The sequence below is a fragment of the Solanum lycopersicum genome, chromosome 1 (genome assembly GCF_036512215.1).
Source record: "Solanum lycopersicum chromosome 1, SLM_r2.1".
Classification (NCBI taxonomy): Eukaryota; Viridiplantae; Streptophyta; class Magnoliopsida; order Solanales; family Solanaceae; genus Solanum; species Solanum lycopersicum.
Genome location: NC_090800.1, coordinates 94377500 through 94397038, shown reverse-complemented (window position 1 = coordinate 94397038; position 19539 = coordinate 94377500). Strand labels below are relative to the sequence as shown.

Here is a 19539-nt window from a genome sequence, read left to right as displayed (position 1 = left end):
ATGCTCTACGTGAAAACTCAAGAATCAATTGAATCTTTTTAACCCAGAGAAAAATGGACTATTGATCCTTTCCTCTTAAGCCTATAAACAAATTAGAGTCTGTGATGTAATTGGAAGAGACCGTTATTGACTTGATCCTATGTGAGGCAACACTCGGAACTGAGAAACCCTTAGAATTCAATTTCGCATTTGGCAGAGATGAGAGGAAACAAGTTTTGCTTTGATTTACGGTACCTTCTCGTCGTGGCTGCTCTCGCCTTCATCTACATACAGGTTATCTTCTGGCCTCCTCTCAGATCTATACGCATATAACTATTATTCATTTCATCTCAGCGATTTTTTCTGTAATTTAACACAATTTGGTATCTTTAGTGAACCTAATTGTCAGTTGAGTTAGAATCTCTTATGAAGCTATAGAACAATTCCACTAACGACTATAACTTTAAATCCCGAGCTCCTCCGGGTCAACTACATTAATCATCTAATGAGGGGTTTGGCTAAAAAGAAATGCAAACTTGCACAACCAATGAATTGCTTAACCATCAAGGGGATGCAAAAAATTATTTGTACAAAACTAGCTGCTTTTACCCTATTTGTACAATGTGATATTTCCGCTAAAGAGATTTACTTGAACCTTCCTTCAACAAACTTAGCTAGGCCACTGGTCTCTCTTTTAGGATTTGGCTTGCAATTCCCCTTGGCAGAGATAGAGTCAGTGCTTAGCAAAGAATTGACATTCAAATGTCCAAAAATTATCGGAAGCCATGCAATTGAAAATTCTTATAGCTTGTAGGTAATGAAATTGAAAGTTTCCCCAAATATATTCTGACGATACTGCGCCAACTTATGCGTATAACTTACGTTACCATACTGTATTGGTTCGGTTTTAGTATCTCTTTTATCTCTTTATGATGTTTCCAACAAAAGAAAATAGCAACATATGAATTTTAAGTCACAAGGGGCTGGCCTAGCGACCGAGAAATTGCTGTGGCGAAATTGGGAACCAAGATTGGAATTCGAACAGAGGAAAAAGTACAGAAATTCCTTGCATCTGCCTAAGCTTAGTGGATGTAGTTACTCAATACTTGTGTTGCTAGAAGATAGTAAGTACCTGGTGGATTGGTCGAGGTTCACAAAAGGTAGCCTTGATATCACTATTATAAAGAGAAAAGTTTATATTGCTTAGGTAAAGCCATAACTTGTCCACTACCCCAAGCAATCCTTTCTTTGCATGATTAGCTTGTTTTATCTTTATTTTTACATATGAGGTTACTTGGTTCTGTTGACATTGGTGTTATGAGAAGAAATTACCTAACTGGATTACTGTTTGCTTAATGGCGAAGTAGGTATATTTTAAGTGGTTGTTTTTGCTACATTTCTCAGATGCGGCTTTTCGTGACACAGTCAGAATATGCAGACCGCCTTGCTGCTGCGGTAAGTATCTAGGCTCATCTAGTCATCCTTCCGAATGGAATCTAAATACCATAGACATATTTCCTGTGTTCTATCGTTTATGTATTTATAATTCTTGTCATGTATTATGAACATAATGTTTCTAAAAGCTTTTTTTTTAACAAGCGTTTCGAAAAGCTTCATATGCTCTACTTGAAGGTATCCTTCAACAGTTCAAATATTCATTCCGAAAATCCTCTCTTTTCTTCTCAACAGGAGATTGCTTAATCTTCTTTTGCATTTTCTTAGCAACACACAACTGCATCCTACGTCAATGATGTAGCTAAAGAAAGAAGAAAATAGCTTTTAATTGCTAATAATGTGTACAAATCATGTGAATGACACAGATTGAAGCAGAAAATCATTGTACAAGTCAGACTAGGTTGCTTATTGACAAGATTAGCCAGCAGCAAGGAAGAGTAGTGGCTCTTGAAGGTGCACTGTGTTCTCCGGTGTAATCTTTTCTTTCTTTTTTGTCCTCTTTCTAACTATGTTAGAAATGGATTTATTTCCTTCATTCGTAATCCTCCATTCGACAATGGATCTATTGGAAATCGTATATCTTGAAAATCTTACGTAAGTTCCGTCCTATTGTATACGAGTGTGGTGGAAAAAATGGTATAGATCTGTTCTCTTTTTAAACAATTATTGTTTTTGTGTTGTATATTGCGAGATATCTTCATGGATGAGCAGTGAGGATGGGACCTTGATGCAATGCGGAAACCAAAAGAAACCCTAATCTAAGAACAAGAAAGTAAAAGATAAATAGATAGAACACAAGTATGGAATTAATTGACAATTATGGTTCTAAGATAACCAAAACCTTCAATTGTTGAATCCGAAAAAAACACCTAAGCTTTAAGATGAACCTCAAGGGAGTTGAATTCACCTTGAAACTCACCTCTCAAACAAAGGTTCAACAAAACCAAGCTCTCAAATCTCTCAAAGAGAAGAAAACCAATATTCATTAAGACTAAGTCTATCAAGATAGTTTCAACTATCTATAGTTTAGGCTAATTATTACAAAAAACGCCTTAAGTGACATCCCTTGAAAATTGTAAAATTAGCCAAATTGCTCTGCTAATCGTGACATGCGGTTCAGGCCTGAATCTGGGCAGTGTCCAGTTCTGAGATACAGTCCAAGGTACAGGGCATAAGTAATTCTGCGGGCCATATGTCGCTTCTGTACCTGCCGCATCTGGCTGTTCTTGACTTATGGTTGAGATAAAGTCCATATGTTTAGTCATAGATCCCTCCTATTTTGTCCTCTAAGGCTATCTTCATGACATGAGATCCCTGGGATGACATCAAAATATGCTCAAGCACTTCCATCTTCATAAATTGTCCTTGTAATGCTTGGAGATCTCGTGCTCGACTCCTTGTAAATGGCCTTGATGCAACTTGGCGCATTAGACCTGTTCAGTTTCTTCATGTTTCTCTTTCAATGCATTTTTCCTTGTTCTTTCTGTGATAATGTAGATCTCAAATAATTTCTGTACCAATCGAAAAAAAACAATGCTTTTTAACTTTTTATATGAAGGGTTATGGGTAGTTGTACTTCCCTTATCTTTATCTTGCTACATTTCAGAACAAATGAAGCGCCAGGACCAGGAGTGCCGACAATTAAGGGCTCTTGTTCAGGATCTTGAAAGTAAGTCGATAAACTCCTCTTTCTTCTTTCAGCTTTTTGTCAAAAGCCGCTGCTTTTAGTCGCAGTAGTATGAAATGTACACCTGCAAAATATATACCCATTGTATGTGATAAATAAAGACCTGTTAATGTCAATTTGTCAGTTCATACATTGAGTTTATTAATGTTGTGAGCTCTAAATTCTATTCTAGTTAAGTCATGCCTACAAGGAATCTTATCTTATCATTAAATACATAAATATATACTCATGCCTACAAGTATTTGAACTTATTTATATATTTGATGTTGTTAATTTATCTGTTACAGGTAAGGGCATAAAAAAGTTAATCGGAAATGTGCAGGTTTATATACATTCCCACATCTTCAGTCATACATTTGCTACCACCATCTGGTGACCTCAATTCTGTCAAATCTTTGTTCATCAACTAATTACTATATTTACTAGATGCCAGTGGCAGCTGTAGTTGTTATGGCTTGCAGTCGTTCTGACTACCTGGAGAAGACTATAAAATCCATCTTAAAGTATGCTTTCTATCAAAACAATTTTATCTGCTTCTCATGACATACTAGATGCCTCAGCTGATAAGCCCGGTATTTCCATTGTTGTCATCAGATACCAAACATCTGTTGCATCAAAATATCCTCTTTTCATATCCCAGGTACCCATTTATTTTCCCTCATAGCCTTCTATTGCATGCTTGTCTTCTTTGTCTTGCTGAGCCTACTTCTCGTTCTACTTCCCTTTGGCAGGATGGATCGAATCCTGATGTTAGAAAGCTTGCTTTGAGCTATGATCAACTGACGTATATGCAGGTACTTTTCCTATCGCTTGAGAAAGGGAAAATGAAATTTATTTGGGGTATATCTATCTGTCAAATTTAAATCAGGCTGATCCTTACTTGGAGAAAAAGTATAGACTTAAGAATATGAATTCATTGTTCCAATGCTCAATCATCGTCATTCCAGTAACAAGATCGTGTACTGGTGAAACAAGTTAGTAGAAAAATTACCCATAAGGAGTTTTTATCTAGTAAAAATGGAAAGGGAAAAAATACATAATCAATATTTGACATCTAAATGTTATCCTAATCATTTTAACTCTTTTAATACTTCATTCATTCATTGTGTGACAATTTGCCCTCCCCCCCGTTAGCTATACAAGTGGAAGAGGCATGTGTAGTTTGATTTATTCTTTTAAGATATATATGTATATATATACATATATATGATTTCCTTCTCTCTCTTTGTTTGATTAGCCATACTTCTGTTTTGTATAAATACTCATCTACTGATCTACAAGGTTCATAGTTTTATAACATATCAATTGGCTAAATTTTGTTCTGATAAATGCTTTACTTGCATGGGAATGAAGCTAGCTTCTTTTCGTTTAGCTTAAGGTAGCTGTAGTTACTTTAGTCTTTATCTAATCTTTTGGTGATTAGTGATAACAGTTCTGGCCTTACATTATAAAGTGTAGTTACAAGCATTGCTTCTGTTTGATCTTTGTATCAAACTCTTCTTGGCAGTTTTTATTGACTTTCTTAATAAAAGACCTTTTTTGATTTTTAATCGACAGCACTTGGATTTTGAACCTGTGCATACTGAAAGACCAGGGGAACTGGTTGCATACTACAAGATTGCACGTAAGGATTTTTTTTGCTTTTTCTCCTTCAACTTTTTCCTTTGCTCATTTTTATTTCAACTAGTGTTAGTTTTGCATTAACCACTGGACCACTCTTTCCTTAGGTCATTACAAGTGGGCATTGGATCAGCTGTTTCACAAGCATAATTTTAGCCGTGTTATCATACTAGAAGGTACCGCTGATCTATCTTAATCACTATGTTGCATATTCTCTGCACTTTTTCTTCTCACAATATTTTTGCTTCTGACATGCAGATGATATGGAAATTGCGGCTGATTTTTTTGACTACTTTGAGGCTGGAGCTACTCTTCTTGACAGAGACAAGTAAGGCATTCTCAAGGACCCAGATTTTCCATGCTTACATTCAAAGGATTGTTCACTTCATCCTTGTATCAGGAAAATCTATTTTTTTCCTCTTGTTGGCCAACTCCCCCCCATTCAACCTTTTGGATCATTTTTTTAAAGAACCAACATAATTGGATCATATTCTACAGCCATCCAAGATCTCTTTCTCTCCCAGGCACGTGGTAGGAGAAAATCGATGGAAGCGCTGGGGATAAATTTCCATTTTTGATTATATAACATTTTTAGCAAAAGGACTAAAAACTTCTGCTTACATAAACTTGTGGCCAAATATGCTAAGTGGGATAGTGAACCTAAAAAAATGGGACCTGGCCTAAAACATGATGACAGATTGCAAAATGCCTATTCTCAATATTCCAAGTATAACATTTTTTACATCCTTGTGGTGAACATCCCAGGTCGATTATGGCTATTTCATCTTGGAATGACAATGGACAAAGGCAGTTCGTCCAAGATCCTTGTAAGTTATATCTTTCTTCCTCTTTTGGGAATGGTGGTTATGAGTTTTCTTTTGAACTATTTCCTGTCTCACTTGAAATGTTTATTGGTTAATTCAATAAAGAAACTTAAACACACTGCTTAGAGCAGATTGTTTCTTGTTTCTGTTATGTTGAATGGTTCTACTTCCATTTTGTTTCTGGTTCCTTGGAAAAACCTAAAACAGCAGCAGGGATTTGATGTTGCGTACTTTTATTTTTGGTGTATTTCTGCAGTTTTTTCTTTATTCCTTTTCCATGACTGATTCCTGTATTTGTCTACCACATGCCTCTCTTTCTGTTACTGGTTCCTGAATTTCTTTGGCATCGTCTTTCTCCTAGATCAACCAATATTCTTTTAATCAACTTGAGCTTGAATCATTTTACTCATGCTAATATAAGTGTCAGGATGAAGCACCGGGCTGTGACTCTTTCTTTTTCTACAAAGTTGTCACCTATTTATTGTGGTTGTCTAAAGATTCTCCGCTCACTCAAGGATATTGGATAAGATTGTGTTCTGGTCCCCTGTTATGGATCTAGTTACGGGACGCTGCAAGATAAATCTGAAGTTATTTTTTCTACCTATGGTGCTGCTGGTTCGTTAAGAGAGAACTTGCGATCTCTTGAGTTTGAAATACTCAAAAACTTGACCAAAATACAACATTGGTGATTAACCACCCACCTAATAACAAGGAAATAACTTCCTGCTGCTACTAAAATGAGAAAGCGGAGGAATAACCTCCTTACTGCTAATAACTACTACACAGAATACACAGAAAACAACTCAGGGAAAACACTGTTACAGAAGACCTATTACAGTGAAAACAGAAAAGCATAATTAATAGCTACTGATTTAATTACCGTGCATAAAAGTACTGGTAGATTAAAAGGTACTAACAGTACTCTAATCCTTCAAATCACGCTTGTCCTAAAGCACAAAGTTTGTCAAGTAATTCTTCTTCATCGTTAATCAAATCAATCCAGAATAACTTCTTCATCATTTCAGAATTGGTCAGTTTCTTCACGAATCTGACATGTTGTTGAGGTGAGAAATCTGTTGTCTTTGATTTAAAAGCATCTAACAATTGCGAACAAGTAGGTTGTTCCTTGCGTTCCTAAAGTCGGTATAAATTCATCGCCGTAGCCAAATCTAGAAAAATATGTAACTCGACCTCAATTCCTATATAATCAGTAAGACTGCCGATATAAAGTTCAGTTTTTTTGTGATTGTGTAAGTGTACCAGCCCGCGAAATTAACTGCTCAAATGTTTCTTGGAAATCTGCCAAAGACCCGATTTGGCGTAGCTGAGCCGATTCTCTCACTTTCTGACTACTGATTGGTGGCCCAAAACGAAGGTTACAATGATGTTTGAAGTCATCCCAAGTCAATTGAGGCAGATCTGTCTCTAATTGAAGAAACCAAAGTTGTGCACTGCCCTCCAAATGAAAAGAAGCAAGTCCAACCTTTTCTTCTTCCAGAGTTCGTTGGTGTTGAAAGAAGTGTTCACACCTGTTCAACCATCCCAAAAGGTCCTCTTGGCCATTAAATCGTGGGAAATCCAGTTTTATATGTCGAGAAATGATGAAACTTCCACATGTTTCTGATCCTGACCCTCCCCTCCTGACACTCTTTTTTTTACCTTTCCAACCCCGATTGTGACTGATATGTTCAGTTGAATCAGAATCGACCTTGGGATTTACTAAATCCCGTGTGAGTGCATCCAAGCGAGCATTTGTTGCTTCATGTCTGGCTAAATTGGCTGCACGTTCTTCTTGGAACAAATTCACTAATTGTGCTTGTGTTGATGTTGAATTTGGTCTCCCGTAACTCCCTTTTCTGATACCAAGTTGTTATGATCCCCTGTTATGGATCTAGTTACGTGACACTGCAAGATAAAATCTAAATTTTTCTTTTTTCTACCTATGGTGCTGGTTTGTTGAGAGAGAACCTGCAATCTCTTGAGTTTGAAGTACAAATTTTCTTGCTTCTCTTTCCATTGAATTCAAATAACTTAAAGACAACGTTGGTGATTAACCACCCACCTAATAACAAGGAAGTAACTTCCTACTACTGAAATGAGAAAGTGGAGGAATAACCTCCTTACTGCTAATAACTACGACACATAATACACAACAAACAACTGCTACAGGGAAAACACTGCTATAGAGGACTATTACAGAGAATACAGAAAAACATAATTAATAGCTACTGATTTAAATTCCATGCATAAAACTGTTGGTAGACTAAAAGGGTACTAACAGAGTGATAGTGTGAGAATAGAATGAGTTTTAACTTCTCTTTTTGTTTCAAACTCTGGGTACTAATGAAAAAGGGAAAAGTTGAAAAATTGGTTCATCAGAGTGTTTGACAAAGTTAATAGAGATTATCATTGAATCTGCATCAGGAAGATGCCAAATTACAAAAGGTGTGACCAAAGAGCATTGGCAGAGGAAGAGGCTACTTTGAAGGTAGAGATCTTTATGGAGTACGAAGAACTGATAAAAAATGAGGAATGTGTTTGGAGACAAAGGCTAGAATTTAGTGGTTGAAGGAAGGAGACAACAATATAAAATTCTTCCACAATGCAAATGCCCACAAAAGAAGCAACCATATTGACCAGTTGGAAGTAGAGGGAAAGATCATCACAGAACGAGACAGAGTAAGGGAGGAAATCATTAAGTTTTATGAGAAACTGTATTTTGAAACAGAAAAATGGAGACCTGATGGAAATTTAGTGAATTGTCCTTCAATATAAGAGGAAGAAAGATCACAACTACAGGCAAAGTTTGAGGAGCAGGAAGTTATTAAATGCTTGAAGTTATGTGCCATTGACAAAGCCCCAGGACCTGATGGTTACACAATGGGTTTTTTCATCAAATGTTGGGAAACTCTTTAGCATGACATCATGGCAGCATTCCATAATTTCTATGAGCAGGAAATGTTTGAGAAGAGTGTCAATGCTACCTATATTGCCTTAATCCCAAAGAAGAAAGGAGCAAAGGAACTTGAAGAGTTCAAACTAATAAGCTTGATACGCAGTTTCTATAAATTTTAGTCTAAAGTTTTAACAGAAAGAATCAAAAGGGTGATGTACAAGCTGGTAGACTCCCAACAGATGGCTTTTATCGAAGGAAGGCAAATCATGGATGCGGTGTTAATAGCAAATGAAGCAATAGACTCTGAGTGGGTCAAAAGAAAACCAGGCATCCTATGCAAACTGGACATTGAGAAAGCTTATGATCATGTTAACTGGGGTTTCTTCTCAATATACTCCGGAAATTGGGATTTGGAGAAAAGTTGTTTAGATGGATACATTTTTCATCTCAACATTAAAGCTTTTTGTCCTCATTAATGGTGCTCCCGAAGTTTTTTTTAAGCCCAAAGAGGAATCAGACAAGGGGATCCTTTATCTCCATTCCTCTTTATTCTTGCCATGGAGGGACTTAACAACATGATCAAGATAGCTAAATCAAATAGGTGGATCACGGGATTTGAGGTGTCTATAATGAGAGGACTTTGGAGGTAACACATCTCCAGTATGCAGATGACACTTTAATTTTTCGTGATGCAGATGAGGAACAACTAAGATACCTTAGGGTCATTTTGGTGCTTTTTGAAGGTATGTCAGGTCTTAACATCAACCAGGGAAAGAGCCATTTATATCCCATAAAAATGGTCTCTAATATGGAGCTCTTGGCCTCAGTTCTAGGAGGCGAGGTGGGAGCACTACCTGCTATCTACCTAGGGATGTCACTGGGAGCAAAATCACAATCCAAAGAAATTTGGAATTACGTCTTGGAGAAATGTTTCTTGGAGAAATGTGAGAAGAAGCTGGTCAAATGGAAAGCACAATATTTATCAAAGGGGGGCAGGCTCACTTTAATAAATGCAGTCTTGGATGCCCTTCCTATGTACATGCTAACTTTGTTTCCAATACCTGCAGGAATAGTACAAAGATTGGATAAACTAAGAAGGGATTTTTTCTGTCAAGGAAACAAGAAAATAAAGGGATACCATCTGGTAAAATGAGAAGTTATGATCAAGAGAAAAAACGAGGTTTAGGCATCAAAAATTTGAAAAACCAAAGCAAGGCTCTAAAGCTGAAATGGTTGTGGAGATATGCTTATGAACCACACTCAATGTGGAGCAAGGTGATTAAACTGAAGTACGGCGAGATGGATTCATGGGTCACCAAGGAAGCAACCAATCCCTATGGTGTTACTGATTTGAGATCAATTAGGAACTGGTGGCCTTCCCTAAGGAATCATACTACTATAACAGTACACAAATGGTGTCAGGACACAATTCTGGAAAGATAGATGGCTTGGTAATCAAAATTTGTCAGAGATCTTCCCTGTCATCTTTGACTTAGCACTACATAAAGACAGAACAGTGGCTGAAATGTGGTCTCTCCAAGGTTGGGATCTATCTCTCAGAAGGAATTTAAATGACTGGGAAGTTTGTAGATTAGTTGAATTCTTTAAGAGGTTGGAATCATTTCAAGGTTTGATGGAAGGGGAGGACTGCCTACGGTGGACAGAGCACAACAAAGGAAGATACAAAGTGAGTTCAGGTTACAAGGTCATGAATAGGGTTCCTCTAACCCTCAATTGGCCTTGGAGACAAATCTGGAAAACCAAAATTCCACTCAAGGTGGCATGCTTCACTTGGTTGTTAGCAAAGGAGGCAGTACTAACACATGAGAATTTGAGGAAACGAAACAACATTCCGGTGACACATTGTTGTTTATGTGGGGAGGCAGCTGAGACAGTTAGGCATTTGTTCTTACATTGCAAAATCACTGAACGATTGTGGAAGATTTTCATCAATCTCAGAGGCATTCAATGGACAATGCCTAGCACGATTGTTGACACTCTCAAGATGGGAGGAAGCAGGAATTGAGGCAAAGAACAGAAGTTTTTGGAGGACAATTCCAGCATGCATCTGGTGGACCATTTGGAAAGAAAGGAATGCTAGAAGCTTTGAGGATAGAAGTAGATCCATACAAATGATCAAAACAGATTGTATTCTGTTATTATGTTTTTGGTGTACAAAGAGTTCCCCTGTAGATGCAGAAGCAATCCTAGAAGTATTAGAATCATGCTAGGCTTGCTGTTTTTGTTCCTAGATCTTCATACTTTTCTGTGAAGGGGCTTTCAGTACTACATAAGTACTAGTTTATAATACAAATCGTTACCTTTTTTTTTTTAAAAAAAAAGGTGTGACCAGTTAGCTCCAGTACAGTAGGGCAAAAAACATTTCAGCACTAGTACAAGTAGCTTAAAGCTAAAGCTAAGGAGCTAATGAAATCCAAAAACATGTCGACAGTATTAACAGGTGGTAGCGAATCCAACTGGACAAATTAACTAATGATATAGTCTTCAGAGAGTGGGTAGGAGGTGATATTCCATCAAAGCATCTGCGGTTCCTTCCATTCCAGATAACCAAAATGACTGCTGGGATCATCCTCCAGTTTTTCTTGATGACTTTGTCGACTCTGAAAGAGATCCAACTGACTCCTTGATCAACCTGGGTATACTCCTAGAAAGGCCATACAGAGAGAAGAAAAAGTTCCAAATATCAGTGGTGATGAGGCAGTGCAAAAACAGATGCTAACACTCTCAAGATTCTATTTGCATAAATAACATCTATTTACTTGAGTAATTTTCTTTCTGCTAAGATTATCTAGTGTCAAGCAAGCATTATTTAAGAGTTGTTCAGACTAGACATGTAACTTTGAGTGGTAGCCTGGTCCTCAAATCATGCTTCCAAGGCCAATCCTCCAGAATTCCCCTGTCAACACATTAGATCATGCCTTTCCTTGACTGTGTATTCCCCCTCTTTACATGTACCCCAAATGATTATGTCTAAGATTGTCAAAAGAGAAATCTATATTTCTCTTTTCGGGACTCCATAGTCCTTTCTATGAGTGCGAGCTTCAATGGATATTTTGGACTGTGAAAGATGAAATAAAAAAACAATTTTTTGACCCATTCATGTCATTGTTGAGCTGTTCGAAACTGTATAGTCCATGGAGATTAATCCCATTGTACTGCTCGATGTTGTGGAATATATTGATACTATGTAGGTGTTCTTTTAGCAAAGTAAACAGGGTTCACTTTTCTAATCTCACTGAAATGCTTTGCATTTTACACTGCAGATGCTCTTTACCGCTCAGACTTTTTTCCTGGTCTTGGATGGATGCTTTCAAAATCAACTTGGTCCGAACTATCTCCAAAGTGGCCGAAGGCATATCCTTTCCAACTGATGTGCTTATTTCTTGCATAAATTAACTGCCTTTGGAACCTTAAAAAATTTTCTTTGACCTTACTTTTACTTACTGGGATGACTGGCTGAGGCTCAAAGAAAATCACAGAGGTCGACAATTTATTCGCCCAGAAGTTTGCAGAACGTACAATTTTGGTGAGCATGTATGTGTATAAAAGATGAGCTAGATGGCTTTGGCTCATTAAATGTAGTTGAACTTGAATCTGTCTTCAATAGTGTGATTGATATTGCTGATTTCATTCATTTAGATACTTCTCAAGAGAAAAAATGTTTGTCATTCCTTCTACCGCTGTTTTACCTTGTGAAACAGATACTGATAGGTGATAACTATGGAAAATTTATCAATTTCCACTATCTCAACAAAGAAGTTGGGTATTCCTATAGCAAGCCCCAACTTGTTTGAAAGGCTTGAGCAATATTTTGATAAAGTCAGGGATTGCAATGGATTCAAGGTTTTGAAATTGGCACCACTATAGGCAATACATTGACTATCTCTCGAGTCTCACCTGTGATATGTAGATGACACTTGTATCTTTTTTGATCAAGTAAAAGTTTTCATTAATAATAACAAGGCCAACTTGGCCATATACAAGTGCGATACCAAAAGGAGGAGAAACATACAAACTCTGGTCGTCTCCAAAGGACTCCCAATCTTCTATACAAACAGGAACTACATGGGTGCATCAAAAGAAAATGAAGAGGCGGAGACTACTACCCAGTTGACCAAAGCTCATCTCCACCCCTTCAAAGGCTCTTCTATTTCTCTCTTCCCAAATGACCCACATTTAAGCAAGAGGGTAACATTCCAAGCCTTGTGCATTCTACTTCTAGCTCCACTCTTCCAGTTGAACATCAACTCCTTTACAGATCTTGGCATTACCCAAGAAACTCCAAACCATCTAAGATATCCTCCCATAACTTCGTAGCTAATTTGCAGTGTATTTAAGTATGGTCCAAGTCCTCCTCACTCACCTCCTTACAATGGAAATACCAGCTCAAGCAGACAGCCTTTCATCTCCTAAGATTCTCCACTGTCAAAATCACTTCTCTTGTAGCTAAAATCCTATTCAGTTGCCTTAGGAATTAAACCAAGATACTTGAATTTGGCACTTTGATCTTCTGTGGAGCAAAAGTGTTACAGATGAATTTGGCACTTCAGATTTTTGAAACTCCTTCTGAACTCCACATCAACATGTTAAAGAGCATTATCTACCTTGTCACTGAAATGCAAAATCTGGATTTGTTGGCTGAAATACATTACTGTGAGATAGGTTCCTTCCCAACTATTGGTTTTAAGGTCAATCTTGGTGTTGTTTGAAGGAGTCTCATGTTTGCATATCAACTGGAGAAAGAGTCAGTTTATCCTATTAATAATGTCTCTAATATGGAGGAACTGTCTTGGATTTTGGGAGGGGAAGTAGGTTCTTTGCCTACCATTTACCTGGGCATACCCTTAGGTGCCAAATCAAAGGCTTTGAACATCTGGAACCCAGTGATTGAAAAGTGAGAGAAAAAGCTTACCAGATGGAAATCTTAATATATCTCCTTAGGAGGCAGAGTCACTCTCATTAATTCAGTTGTGGATGCCTTACCTACTTACATGATGTCCATGTTCCCTATTCCTAATGGGGTGATACAAAGACTTGATAAAATTAGGAGGGATTCCCTTATGGAAAGGGACAGAGGAAAATGATTCCACTGTCAAACATTTAGTCAAGTGGAACAAGGTTCTCTGGGGGAAGAAACATGGGGGTCTTGGAGTAAGGAATTTGAAAAAGCAGAGCAAAGCCCTTAGACTAAAGTGGTTATGGAGGTATTCTCAAGAGCCTCAACCACACTGGGGAAAAGTAACTCAAGTAAAATATGGAGAGAAGAACGTGTGGATGACAAAGGAGGTCCTTACACCATATGGGGTAAGCCAATGGAAATCCATCAGAATCTTGTGGCCTCTCTTGGAGATTAATATGACCATCAGGGTAGGAAATGGTATCAAGACTTCATTTTGGGAGGATAAATGGTTGGGCAACTTTAGCTTGAAAAGCATATTTGCAGAGATGCATGACTTGGCAGTGAATAAACAAGTGAGTGTAGCTGAGGTTTGGACATAACATGGATGGAATTTCCAGTTTAGAAGGAATTTCAATGATTGGAAAATCGAGACCGTGACTGATTTTTTTGGAAGGTGGGAAGCTTTTATAGGAACAAGGGATGAACATGATAGATTATGGTGGAGCAGAAATAACAAAGGCACTTTCAAGGTAAACTCTGCATATAAGTTGCTAAATCAAGATGGCCTTGGAAGCAGATTTGGAAACCTAAAATCCCTTTCAAGGTGTCATGTTTCACTTGGCTTCCGGCAAGAGAAGCAATTTTAACACATGAAAATCTCAAGAAAAGGAAGTTCTCCATGTGTTCTACATGCTATTTATGTGGGGAACAGGTTGAGACAGTCAATCATTTGTTTCTCTAGTGCAGAATAACATCCCATCTATGGAGGATTTTCATTAGGCTCAGGGGTTTTGCTTGGGCTATGCCTAACAGAATCACGCATCTTTTATACAGTTGGGGAGAAGTAGGGGTGGGAGCTGCAGATAGAGATAAATGGAGGATTGTCCTAGCCTGTATTTGGTGGACTGTTTGGAAAGAAAGAAATGCTAGATGTTTTGAGAGCAAGAATTGTGGTCTCCAAAAGATCAAACTAAATTGTATCAGGCTTTTTTTTTTCTGGTATAAGCAAATGTATTTAGAGGACACTGAATCCATTATAGATATCCTAGGTTCCTGATAGGATTTAGATTCAGTTTTCTTACTTTTTGACAATGGTTTAGTGCAACCCAAGCACTGGTTTCAATGAATATTCACAATGTTACCTTCTCAAAAAAAAAAACCCCCCGTCTGGTATTACCCTTGGTTACTAAAAACACAGATCTGACAAAATTTGGAATGGAACAGAGAAATTTGAAACAAAGTTAGCCACATGGCAAATGCAGTATTTATCAATGGGTGGCAGGCTCACTCTTATCAACAACACCCTTGATTGATTCCTACATACATAAATGTCACTATCCCCTATCCCCTCAAGGATTCAGAAGAAGCTGACAGAATTAGAAGGAACTTCCTGTGGGAAGATAACAGCACTGCCCATAAGTTTCATCTGGTAAAACGGGAGAAAGTAACTCTGCGTTAATCACTGGGAGGCTTGGACATCAGGAACCGTATTCTTCAGAACAGGTGTTTACTCATGAAATGGCTATGGAGGAATGAAGAGGAGGATCAGCTAACCTGGAAAAGAGTGGTGAATGCCAAACATGGGATACACAGTAACTGGTGCACAAAGGTCTCCAGGCTCGTCATAAGGTAGGCCTTTTGAAGAACATTATCAACCTTTGGGGCAAGTTCAGCCAGAACAACAGATTTCAAGTTGGGAATGGGGCAAAAGTTAATTTTTGGAAAGATAGATGGTTAGGACTCTTCAACCTTGCTATCTGACTTCCCTAACATTTATCAAATTGTTAGAAGTTCTGGCGCTACCGTCTCTCAGAATATAGAAGCCAATTCTTGAAATCCAATCTTCAGGGGGAATGTGAATGACTGGGAAATTGGTGAATTGCGTGGCTTCCTAGGCAGATTGGGATACTGTATGTCAGTGAGCAACTTTCAGACAGTTCATCTGGGGAACAAGTCCATTGGGAGTTTATACTGTCAGGACTTGAGATATCATCAGTCAGAACTGTCCCCTAAATTCATCTGCTACAGTTGGACTGCTCTAAATGAAGCCTGCCTCACTCAAGATAACTTGAACAGAAATTCCTTTCACATAGTTTACAAATGCTATATGTGCCATCATAATATTGAAACAAATAAACACAAATTCCTCCATTTTGCAGTTATTTCAGACATCTGGAGCATGTTTTTCTTTCTTTCTATTTTTTGACAGCTGGGTGTTACCAGAAAGCGTCAAAGATGCCTGCAGAAGCTGGAGTTAATGGAAAATTGGTAAATCGATCAGGAAGATCTGGAGAATGATTACTGGATGCATTTTTTTGGACCTTTAGGACAGAAAAACAGAAGGTGTTTTGATGGTTTAGCAACTATACACCACTCCCTGAAAGCTACATATTTAATATCTTTTAAGTCGTTGGAGCATTTTCTCCCCCTATAAGCTCTCCCCAGTCTTTGTTGGATTTTGTTCTCTCCCTATCTCTAGCATAGGACTTCTAGTAATCTACTCTTCTAACTGCACCTGTACAGTGCTTTTGTGCATCTTTTTGATGCTTTTAATTTTTTTTCTTTATCAAATAAACTTCTCCTTGAACTTTGTCAACAATCTTTTATTATTTACAGGGTTCTAGTTTGGGGCAGTTTTTTAAGCAGTATCTTGAGCCAATTAAGCTAAATGATGTCCAGGCATGTTACTATCTCCCTTGTGTATTTGTTGCCATCACCCCTTTTTTCTTGTCTACTCAATTTTTTTCGTTTGTACAATATGTACTCTACCTGGAATTTTGTGTGAAGGTTGATTGGAAGTCAATGGACCTAAGTTACCTTTTGGAGGTAATGACTTGAGGATTATTATGTGCGGAAGATTAAAGAACTTAGGAAAGCATGTAACTTGAACTTTCATGTTCTCAGGACAACTATGTAAAACACTTTGGAGACTTGGTTAAAAAGGCTAAGCCCATCCATGGAGCTGATGCTGTTTTGAAAGCATTTAACATAGATGGTGATGTGCGTATTCAGTACAGAGACCAACTAGACTTTGAAGACATCGCACGACAGTTTGGAATTTTTGAAGAATGGAAGGTAATGCATATGTGACCCCTTCTATTTCATATAAAATTGATTATGACCTTAGATTTGATCATATTTGCTTGAGTGGGTTCTTTGATGCAGTTATTGCATATGTTGGGTATGACTGTGCATTGCATATTGGGCATCTATTATACTTAACTTTGAAATAGACTGCTGAGGAGTTCAATATTCATGCGTGATTTTATACTTTTAGCTCTTGGAGATTTACTGTTTCACTGTAGTATGTTTTTTTTTAAAAAAAATTATTTGGATATAGCATGGATTTGAACAGTTGCTGTTTGCTGGTTTAGTTTTGCAGCACAAAAGAAAAAGGCAGGTGGTCTCTTTGGGTTAGAGTGAGTAATCAGAATCCAATTCCACAACTCATCCCCTTCTAGGTCTGAGATGCGAAGAGGAGTGAAATTGAAATGCATGCTTTCCCTTTCCCCTTTCACTTGTAGGGATCTATGGGCTTGGGGCCCAGTCAACTTTGTGCTTCTGGGCTTGACCAAAAACTGAGCTTTGCCAATGGGCAGGACTTGAATAGTATTAATTGCCTGTGGGCTGGCTGTTCTGACCTCACATATTTATTATTATAATTCATATGTTTTGATATTGAAATTATATTATAATAAATATTTGTTCTGGAATATATACCTACATGTATAGAATTAGCATAAAGGAAATAAGAGGTGATTTTCAAAAAATTAGATTAATTTTTAGCCATTTACTTGTTTTATTTGTGGCTTTGGTTACTTGGTCAATTTGTTTACTATATTCTTAAAAAAATGCAAACTAAGTTGCTATAAAGTTAGATTATATTTAATGTTATGTTTTCATATTTTGAAGATAAAATTCTTATAAGGCCCATTTGTTGCTCATGATCGTCCTCCTCTGCTATTAGTTGTCATGTTTCTCTCCACTACCATTTTTCCCGTTTAATTGCTACTTTGATTTGCTTGAGCCAAGGGTCTTTTGAAGGAAACTCTCTACATCCGAGTGGTAGTGTTAAGGTTTGTGTATACTCTACCCTCCCCAGATTCCATTTTGTGGGATTTCATTGGTATGTTGGTGTTGGTGGTGGTCAGTCCTACTCTAGGGGAAGGTATTCATGGAATTGAAATTAGGCCATGATGTGATGCAACATGTAAGTGAAACACGGGTTAGGGTAATCTTTGTTTAATATGGATTATTGACCGGCCCCATGTTGGTTCTTACCCCGGACCATGGACAGTTCTACTCACAGTAGCTGTGAGCCTGTGACTGGATTTTTCCTCTGTCATGGGCTCATGGTTCTTCTGCTTTCTGTAAAACTTGCATTAACTGTTCATTTCATCAGGATGGTGTACCACGGGCAGCATATAAAGGAATAGTAGTTTTCCGGTTTCAAACATCTAGACGTGTGTTCCTTATTGCCCCTGATTCTCTTCAACAACTTGGAGTTGAAGATACTTAGCAAAGATATGATTGGTAAGTTTATGCCCTAATTAGCAAAACTATTTAGTATTCTATATGCACAGCTTTCATAGTTTTTGCATAGAATTTTGTTTATTCATCATGATTAAGGAAAATACTCATTTTAGAAGGCTCGGGAAAACAAAAAGAGAACCAGACTTGCATAACTGCGATCTAAACAAACCGATGACCAGTTATGTTTACAAGGTATAAACACGTGCATTCTCTTCTTCTTTTTTCCCTTGCTCTCATGACCCGCACAGTCCTTTTCTATGTCTGTACTTGTATGTCTGATCCTCTCTACATAGACTCCACCTTAGGGTGAACAGATGTTTCGTCCAGTGTACATGCATCACTTTACATGAGTTGTATCATAACTTAAGGGCCCCTTAGCAGTTATCTCACATTTTCATATGCTGAGTTAAGCATAGTAGGCTACAACACGGTTCCGTTTTACTCCCTCCAGCCCATTTGAATGAGTTTATAGTTAGCTACTGCAAAAGAACAAGAAATTAACATCATTTTGAAAATCTCTATTTGATAAATTAAATGGATTCAAGTTCCTGGCATCTCCTTAACACCCATTTTGTTAAACCAACTTCTTTTTGTGGATTAAAGCATACATGACTTGGTGGATTTTTTGAACTTGATATTTATTAGATATCCCAAAAGCTCTGTGACTTCCAAATTCACTCCCTGATGTGTATTTGTCTTTCTACTCAATTCAACAGGAGCGTGAGCAACAATTTAGACTTATTTGGCAGGATACATTTGAAAGAGCTGGCACGAAAAGCTTGATTAGCAGTAGCTGCATACAACATTTTAATGTAAATGGAAGGAACTCACTGCCTACTGTTGGAGTGGATGAAATGTAGCCCCCCATAAACACAATGTTTTTCGTTACAACAAAAAGGAGGAAATGTAGCCCCCCATAAACACAATCTTTTTCGTTTCTAAGAAGGAACGTTACGATTATGAGCAACTTTGAAGAAATCTTAGCACGTGACATTTTAGTTTTGAGATTTAACCTTAAAATCACATTTTAAGTACTCAAACGTGATTTATACATGTCCCAGGCTCTCTTTCTAGACATGATGATTGAAGAGTGGGTGAAACATGCTCGAAATAATTATTCAATCAAAAGTTTAAGATTTTTAAAACATCCTACTTTTTCTAGGTATTGATTTGAGGGTAATAAGTAAAAAAAATTTGTCTTTTCTTGATTTGTCAAAATGGAAAAGTAATTAGATCGAAGTCATCCTTAAACTATACTTCATTCTGAAACTAAATATTCATCCTTCTAATTGTATGTGAATTTATCAGAAAATTAACAGATTCCATAAAAATCAAGTCTTTCCTTGCTAATTATTGTTCTTAGATACACAAAAATGCTATTGTGAACTTTTCGATAATTAAATTT

The 19539-nt window shown here is 37.5% G+C and overlaps 1 protein-coding gene across 11 annotated transcripts; it reads left to right on the top strand.

Annotated features, from left to right (window-relative positions):
• Positions 1-7: 7 nt before the first annotated feature.
• LOC101257812 (alpha-1,3-mannosyl-glycoprotein 2-beta-N-acetylglucosaminyltransferase) lies at positions 8-19174 on the top strand. Of its 11 annotated transcripts, none has more exons than XR_011212260.1 (20): positions 8-273; positions 1384-1434; positions 1800-1887; positions 3041-3103; positions 3409-3443; positions 3548-3624; positions 3716-3761; positions 3853-3915; positions 4679-4745; positions 4849-4917; positions 5000-5069; positions 5507-5568; positions 11746-11836; positions 11923-12016; positions 16218-16280; positions 16389-16427; positions 16506-16676; positions 18004-18134; positions 18251-18326; positions 18851-19174. XR_011212260.1 is itself a non-coding variant. In XM_004231053.5 (19 exons), exons 1-18 carry the CDS (start codon positions 199-201, stop codon positions 18118-18120), a joined length of 1341 nt encoding a protein of 446 aa, XP_004231101.1. In that variant the 5' UTR covers positions 8-198; the 3' UTR covers positions 18121-18134; positions 18851-19174. The 11 variants fall into 11 exon arrangements, 8 of the variants coding, with proteins under 8 accessions (XP_004231101.1, XP_010315422.1, XP_069146966.1 ...); XR_011212259.1 differs by having other exon boundaries at positions 18248-18326; XM_004231053.5 differs by lacking the exon at positions 18251-18326.
• Positions 19175-19539: the final 365 nt, after the last annotated feature.

What these genes read in the sequence shown, in the direction of transcription:
- LOC101257812 (XM_010317120.4), top strand. Translation starts at nt 199, where the DNA reads ATGAGAGGAAACAAGTTTTGCTTTGATTTACGGTACCTTCTCGTCGTG. An exon ending in CAGACCGCCTTGCTGCTGCG is followed by an intron (nt 1,435 to 1,799) that starts GTAAGTATCTAG and finishes TGAATGACACAG; the next exon opens with ATTGAAGCAGAAAATCATTG. An exon ending in GAATTTTTGAAGAATGGAAG is followed by an intron (nt 16,677 to 18,003) that starts GTAATGCATATG and finishes TCATTTCATCAG; the next exon opens with GATGGTGTACCACGGGCAGC.